Source organism: Prosopis cineraria, unplaced genomic scaffold, assembly GCF_029017545.1.
Source record: "Prosopis cineraria cultivar Desert tree isolate PC_DT_omini unplaced genomic scaffold, ASM2901754v1 PC1, whole genome shotgun sequence".
NCBI lineage: Eukaryota > Viridiplantae > Streptophyta > Magnoliopsida > Fabales > Fabaceae > Prosopis > Prosopis cineraria.
Genome location: NW_026555332.1, coordinates 12,098,009 through 12,105,852, shown reverse-complemented (window position 1 = coordinate 12,105,852; position 7,844 = coordinate 12,098,009). Strand labels below are relative to the sequence as shown.

General features: G+C 33.4%; 1 protein-coding gene across 3 annotated transcripts; it reads right to left on the bottom strand.

The window, feature by feature from the left end:
• Positions 1-1,876: 1,876 nt before the first annotated feature.
• On the bottom strand, positions 1,877-7,613 carry LOC129292770 (uncharacterized). 3 transcript variants are annotated; one of them, XM_054930414.1, is made up of 10 exons: positions 7,476-7,613; positions 7,294-7,355; positions 6,643-6,762; positions 6,361-6,458; positions 6,092-6,174; positions 5,963-6,012; positions 5,711-5,861; positions 5,566-5,622; positions 3,235-3,356; positions 1,877-2,470 (listed from the first exon to the last, which is right to left on the bottom strand). In XM_054930414.1, the coding sequence occupies exons 1-10, from the start codon at positions 7,536-7,538 to the stop codon at positions 2,260-2,262; spliced, it is 1,017 nt and encodes a 338-aa protein (XP_054786389.1). In that variant the 5' UTR covers positions 7,539-7,613; the 3' UTR covers positions 1,877-2,259. The 3 variants fall into 3 exon arrangements, with proteins under 3 accessions (XP_054786389.1, XP_054786395.1, XP_054786401.1); XM_054930420.1 differs by lacking the exon at positions 5,963-6,012 and having other exon boundaries at positions 5,711-5,788; XM_054930426.1 differs by lacking the exons at positions 5,963-6,012; positions 6,361-6,458 and having other exon boundaries at positions 6,092-6,172.
• Between the last annotated feature and the right edge of the window lie 231 nt (positions 7,614-7,844).

The window sequence follows — 7,844 nt, the reverse complement described above, 5'->3', positions numbered from 1 at the left end:
ATACATTTTATAGAAATTTACAAATTAATGAGTGTACTTATTATTTTTAAATGAACACATTTTTTACATGAGCTATAAATTTTTTAAGGAAGACTTATAAATTACTGTCTATTTTAGTAACTTAATTGATATTAATTTTAAGAGTTAATTTATTTTTTTGTAATTTTTTATGTCATTTTCTATAATTTTATAGATAAATTAATAATCAAAGTTAATTTTTTTAATAGAGTATTCAATGCGTCATTTTTAAATATTGAAAAGTAAAACAATACCACATGTAAGTTTAAAATAATAAACACCCCCTAAACAAATAGTCGAGTATTTAAAATACACTTTACCTTTTTTGTTTTCCTTAACAAGGAAAACACTTCATCGGAATATGAATCATAACCATACCCTGAATGTCAAGGGCCAGATGACATGTCATCAGATTGATGACGACAAAATTGTGAAATCCATTTTCCATATTTCCCTTCACTTAGCTTTGCTTTCATCAAGTTATAACCTTGAATTTGACTGGTGATTGAATTGCTAGCATATCCCTCTTGATCACAATGTTCTGCAAGTGGATGCCGACAATAAATACAGTTTAAAAGCTGTCTGGTTGAGCCAGCTCAATCAAACACCCCATTCCAATTCCATGGAAGAGAAATCCAAACCAAGTGAAATTAATACTCAGCATCTCAATAAATTATAAGGTTAATAAGTAAATAGAATTTTGAACTTTTGGTCAAAAAACGTCTTGAACCTGAACTTTTAAAATATATAAAATAAATCCTAAAATTTCAAATTTATAACAAAATAAATCTTAACTATTCACTTTTTAACATCGTTACTATTTACGCAAGTATTGTTCAGGGTTTATTTTTTTTTTTATAAATTTAACCTTGACTATTACAGTATCCATGTAGACAATAATGGTGTTAAAAAAGTTAACAATCAATGTTTATTTTGCCATGAATTTAAAAGTTTAAGGTTTACTTTGCATATTTTAAGAGTTCAGAATTCAAAGCGATTTTCAAACAATAGTTCAAGATCCCATTTGTTTATTAACCCTAAATTATACTCCCTCCATTTAAAAATATAAAATATTTTTTTGAAATTGAATGTTAAAAAGTATGAGACATTTTTAATTTTCAATGTGCAATCAATGAATTTCTTTTCAAAAATACGCTTAATATATAAATCATTCAACCCTTCACCTTTAAATGAGATACTCTATTAAACAAAAGCAAACATGAAAAAATAGTTTTAAGTTTAAAACAACCAACTCATTGAGGGCGTAATTCAGTTAAAACTTAAAAATACCATATACTTTTAAAAGGTGGAGTAAGGAAAATGAGGAATTGGGACATGCTGATTGTGGATGATAACCCAATTAAATTATTCTTCAGACTCGTTGAGAATTGTACCCTCCATCCCCGAACAGAGTGAAGAGGTGACAAATTTTCAAAAATACACTTAACATATAAATCATTCAACCCTTCACCTTTAAATGAAATACTCTATTAAACAAAAGTAAACATGAAAAAATAGTTTTAATTTTAAAACAACCAATTTATTGAGGGCGTAATTCAGTTAAAACTTAAAAATACCATATACTTTTAAAAGGTGGAGTAAGGAAAATGAGGAATTGGGACATGCTGATTGTGGATGATAACCCAATTAAATTATTCTTCAGACTCGTTGAGAATTGTACCCTCCATCCCTGAACAGAGTGAAGAGGTGACAAATTAAAAAATTCAGGACCATCCAATCAAAGGGTTGTCCTCTTTTATTTTTGTCTCAAAGTAATGGTTCTCATGCTACGAAGCTCTTTAGCTGCACAGCTGAGAAGATTTATTCAAGGTTTAAAGGAGGCATGAGAAAGTAAGAATGATACAATCACGTATTTGGATTATAGGAAATATATCAAATACAGAGTAGCTCAACTTAAATGCAACAGACAATGGGATTTGATGTATAAAGTGATTATTACATGCTATATTTTTAAGATAGAAAATAAGAGAGGCTAAAATATAAACATAACAGACAGGTGCAACTTGTCATCTAATCAGTGAAACCTGCCATGGGTCTCCAAGTGCTTTTGCGTGATTGCATCACTGCAACCAAATTTTTAGTCCAGGTTTGGGCTTTCAAGTCCCAGTCAGATCAAAGATACTTGAGATCTAAGGAACAATGTCAATTACTTTCACTAACGTATGTTTAAAATATAATTTACAGAATTAGGTTTTCAGTTTCACGGTAAAAGCACTCCACCTAGGCAGACAGAGAAGCCATGGAGTTTAGACTACTAATAATAGAGTCTATCAAAGCATGAGACCCAGTGGCAGCAGCAAATTTAAGATGTTTGGGTGCTTCAGCTCTGTCAAAATAAAATGCCCCAGGTACCAGTTTATCTTTGGCTTGAAGAGCCAGCCAAATCACAGTGTCTGCACCTTCTTCACTTGTTCTAAGCTTCCCCTTAAGTCTATGAATCACAGAATGATAGAAATCAAAATAAGGACTCTGTAAAATCTGCCAATTAATGTTTATCTTTCTTTTAATAATATCATTGGTTTCATTGATGGGAAAATTTTTGTTAGTCTTTTTTTAAAAGAATCGTCACACCACATGTGGAGAAACCCTTTAAAAGGATTCAAAAAGGTAGTGCTGAGTTGTTAAAAATGTTCAATTATAATTTACAATTTTACAGGGAAACTACATTATACCTGCCGTGAACTAAAGCCCAATCGTAAAATTGATATACAAACCTTAAAAAATAATGGAACACTTTGAAATGTTCAATTCAAGTTAAAATTAACAGTAGCAAGCCTCGTCATTTCGAGGGTGACGACATTGCATGGCCTAGCTCAATTCTGATCTTCTGGAAAATTAATCTCTAATTCCACAAATTAACTAGGATTTGAATTTTAAATTTTCACTAGTAAAATTGCAAAATAATGCGCAATTGTAAAATTGATGTAGCAGCTTTAATTAAATAGAGGGAAAATTGCATGCAAGGACTGCTGAAAAATATTATTAGCTAACAAGAACAAATAAGAAATTGATTGTTGTTAAGATGGGAACATGGACTTTTTTTTCCCAAACAATGACTTGCTATTAATCTGTGTCTGCAAATAACATATTTCAGCGGTCCTTGTGTGTGATTTTCCCCTAAATAAATAACCAAACAGAAAATGACTTCATAAAACCTCACTAAGTTTTATCCTCAAGAATAATGTCAAGACTTACTTCTCATTGAAGCTTGGCAAACTCCTGGCAACTCCAGGAGTTTCAGCCCAACCTGGGTGCATTGAGTAGAATCCTATCCCCTTGTTCATGTATTTCTCAGCCCACTTTTCTGTTAGTGCGACCTGGAACATATAAATTTATTGATTATAATTTCAAGCCCAAAAGGTTTATGTGAAAACATGTGTCCTACAGATTATAATAAAATTGTTGCCTTCTCCTAAGAATTCAAGTTTGTCAAATGAAGGGTTACTTAATATAGCTAAAGTAATGAATTTCAATCAGCAGTAATATGAGAAAATTTACAAAAACTATTTCATTTTGTATATCCAATTTCATGAGCAGTCAGAAATAACAATAGCACCATAATTCTTTCTCTACTTAGAGTGGATCATCATTAGGTCCATTGGACTAAATAAGTAATGCTATTGATGATATGATACAGAATACAAAATCAAACAAAACCTTTACGTATGTGTGCACGATCCCAGGTTGAACATAGAACATCACTTACAAGAAAAGTAAAAATTGTTTTCCTTAAGGTCCCCCACTTAATGTATGTCACATTAGGGTTTTACTGCATAAAATTTGTAGAATTGAAAGCATAGAGGCGTGATCCGAGAAATGGATTTCACTGTAAAGCTAAATTGTTCAAGGAATTGAACACTTTTTGTGAAACTAAAGAAAGGGTGGTCTACCACAGCCAAGAGTCTCCAATGCACGCATGCTACTACGACATCAGATTGTTCCTCTTTTGAGGGAATAAAACATTTCAGTTATTACTGCATGGTTTACAATAAGTTGAAGGGAATGTGCAGAATGAAATGAATCAAAGAATCTCAGCTTGGTGTAATCCCATTGAGTGTTGACAAAAGGCACAGCCTCAACGAACTAAGCATTTAAACATGCCAGAGCTCCTCTTAGTTCAACATGTCCGCTAATATTTTGGTAGAAAGTTGGTAGAAATAAAAGGAAGGGCAGAAAAGAGAGAAAGGAACATGAAGGAGAAAATCTTCTAGAACCAGAATCTGCATTCTAGAAATAGGAAAATCTCCAAATTAGACTGAATAATACTTCATTGATAATAAGTCACAAGTACAGAGCATGCATTTAAAGCCCATAACAACAATTATGATAATTACAAGAAACATAGGGCATAAAATGAAAGTAACTGCTAGAAACTAACAGAGGACAGATGTACGTAAGCAACAACTAGCATCACACTATAGACACATGTCCCTAAACTGAATTCACTTCTGATGATGGGCTCCCACATCTTTTCCTAGAACAAACAACCTGTCATAATTTCACCCATAAAATAAGGTGGCGGCAGGATAACTATGGAAATGAGGTAAAGTCTTTCTCCACTGCATGTCCCATTTTACTTCATTTCCCTTTTGTCACCAGCAGTTCAGTAGAGCTCTGCTAAGGATTATCCCAAGTTTCTCAACTTCCAAATCTGAATTTTTCAAGCCCTTCTTGACACCAATCTGTCCTCAATCCACTCGGTACCAATCCAATTGAACACTGCCTTCTTATTACTTTGTTTTCTAATAGTATCTCATCCATTATGTATCTCATGTCATGCCATAATCAGGCATATGATTAGTTATATCGATGGGAAAAGACAATTTCTCCTTCACTAAATGAAGACACTTTCCTAGTCACGTCATTTTTAGAAATTACTAACACTGAACAGCCTATTAAGAAGTGGCCCTTCCATAATTCTACTTGAAGGAGGCCCATCCTTATGGAACCTTTTACATTATTTTGATCAGCATTAATTGAGTAAAATTTACAGAGCCTATAAGTAGCAGCAGTCAACTCCGATCAAAGTTCTTCCATTTTTCCCAGAATTCACTAACTAATCAAAACTTAAAAAGACCAAAACAAACACTATGAAGCAGAGTGCAAATGAAAAGGGAGCATAGCACACAGAGACAGGGGATACAAATCATGAGACAATATAGTTTTTCTTTTAATGAAAAAAAAAAAACCCACTGAGTTGTTGTTGGAAACAGGAAATTTCTAGTTTAATTGTTATATACCATCTAACAAAGAGAAAAGCGAATTGTGTTTTACAATAATATCTGTAATTAGTTTATACAGAATCAAACAAAAAAGGCCTTCCCATTTTCTTAGTTGAATGCAAAATAAATGGCCATTTGAAAATTGATTCTATTCCCCCTCCCCCACTCTAAACTGTCAAATTAAAGCCTGATTTCTGTTCCTGCTACCTCAAAAGGGCAACCATAAAGTTTAATGTGACACTAAAATAATAAAAGATTAAAAGAAGAATCACTCTAAATGTGTACAGTCCTTAGTTCAACTGACCTGGACACGCTTATTTCGAGAATATTGCTCAACCCCTTTGAAGTTGCTCTCAGAGTACTGGATAACAACAATACAATATATAATTAATACTGATATCATGCACATGACATGACTGAAGAAGATGGCATGTTCATAAAAGAATTACCATGAGATCAGTGGTCAAGGGAGAAGCATACATTCCACCAGAGGAAACTGTAATAACACGAGCATCAGGAGCAGCTTTCTCTAGTAATGGCAACATTGATTCTGTCAGGGTATAAGGGCCTAATACATTAACTGTGAAATTCAACTCAAACCTGGAATATGGCAGATTGCATTAAAAGCTGTCCTATTAATGTAGGATGTTAATAGAGTTTGCCAATAACTCAATTTTTCATATAAAATAATGGAGACGCACCCTTCTGATGTGGTGATTCGATTATTCTCAAGTGTGCCAGCATTGTTTATCTTGACATTGAACATTTACATGTTACATTTTCCGCAAGAACTAAAATTTATAAAAGCACAAGGGTGAGTAAGAATTTACCAACATATGAACCGGAACATCCTTTTTGGAAAATCTGGATGCCAATGACTTGATCTCACTGACAGAAGAAAGGTCACAAACCTGCAAGTCAAATTAGCAATTAGCAGGTTGTATGAAAGCATAGACAGCCACTAATTAAATTGCTGAAGAGCAGTAAAACTCATGTGCGATGCATGATGTTTAATGCTGTTCTTAGTAAAAAACAAAAATTGCTGTTCTATTTAATTATATCAAAATACAAAGGATAAGCAACAAGATGATTGCAATACCCAAATGAACATTCTGATTGCCTGTTGTAGATTGAATTTTAGAAAGAGCAGCCTCTCCCCTCTCCTTATTACGACATACAAGATATACAGTTGCACCACTGGTGGAATCATTAATCAATATCAATATAAAATCTATAGCAAATGGCACCATTCATAAATCATGAATTTAACTCATGCATCAAATTTCGTGTAATGCATGCTCGAGAAAACATGATTAATTATAATACGTATGTACTGAAAACATGGAATTGAAGAGACAAAAGGTTAGACAAAGATCATTACCGTTGGGCAAGACCCTCTGCTGTCGCATAGCCAATTCCGGAGTTTGCTCCAGTAATAATGCAATTTTTACCGGGTATTTTTGCTTCCATATCCTCTGGTTTGAATCTCTTCGAATGCTCCCTATAAAGAACTTCACAAATTATCCAAGGCAAGAATGGGAGATTTTAACATCGAAGCCGCCATCTTTATTTGTTTTTAACCTCCAATAAAGTATTTTTTTTAAAAAAAAAAACCCCTCCAAATGACGACCAATCTTTATCTCCAAATTTAGAAACAAAATATGAGGTTATTGCATCCTGATCACGACGCTAGCAAAGCCTAGAAAGATAAAGAATTGTTAAAATTCTTTTGCCCCCATTTTACCTCAACTCAGCAATACTGGATAACCAGGGCGCGTGAGTGCATACAGTAATTCCATCACGCAAACTCCCCAAAATTGAAAAATAAAACAAATGATAGAAGATAAGCAAGTCCAAAGTAGTTTATTTCAGCAAAATTTCGATTTATAAAAGAGACATTAAACAAACAAATCAAAACCGTCTCTGATACTCCTAGAAAATAGGAACCGCAATTTATCTTAGCAAGAAAGTTCCCAGATGGCTTACTCATCAAACAAACAAAGTGGGAAAGGGCATTAACTAAGGGACTCACAGAAATCCAGCTTTGGTGAAATTCAGGTACCCATAAAGAGCGAAAGCCGTTGATCTCCATGCCTATCGAAACAAGTTATGAAAAGAAGCACAAGAAGAAAGGGTAAAGTAAGCAAATCGTAGGAGCTGATGACAAATTAGGGATAGAGGGATGCATTGGAATTTGAATTTTGAAGGGTTTACCTTGAGAACGAACATTGCAAGTGCCGCAAGGGAGATATGGACGCTCAAGGTCACACTTGTCATGGGATGAGTGTTTTCCAACTACCAGATCAAACCTCATGGTTTGCGTGCCGCCATAGCAGAGCTTCAAGTGCAATTGAAGACACCAAAATAAGAATTAATTAAAATTATATTTCCTTAAATTATAAGTTTAATCTATAATTTGAATCCGACTTTTAAATTCTAAACTCGTATTTAATATATTTTACACTCTAAATGATTAAATAGGGGCAATTTCGTTGCTCACTGTTAAATTAAAATAAACATCTATTATTTTTTAAAAAATAAGGCTTGACATGCAAATTTTTTTTCAAAAACAAGCATGAGAGA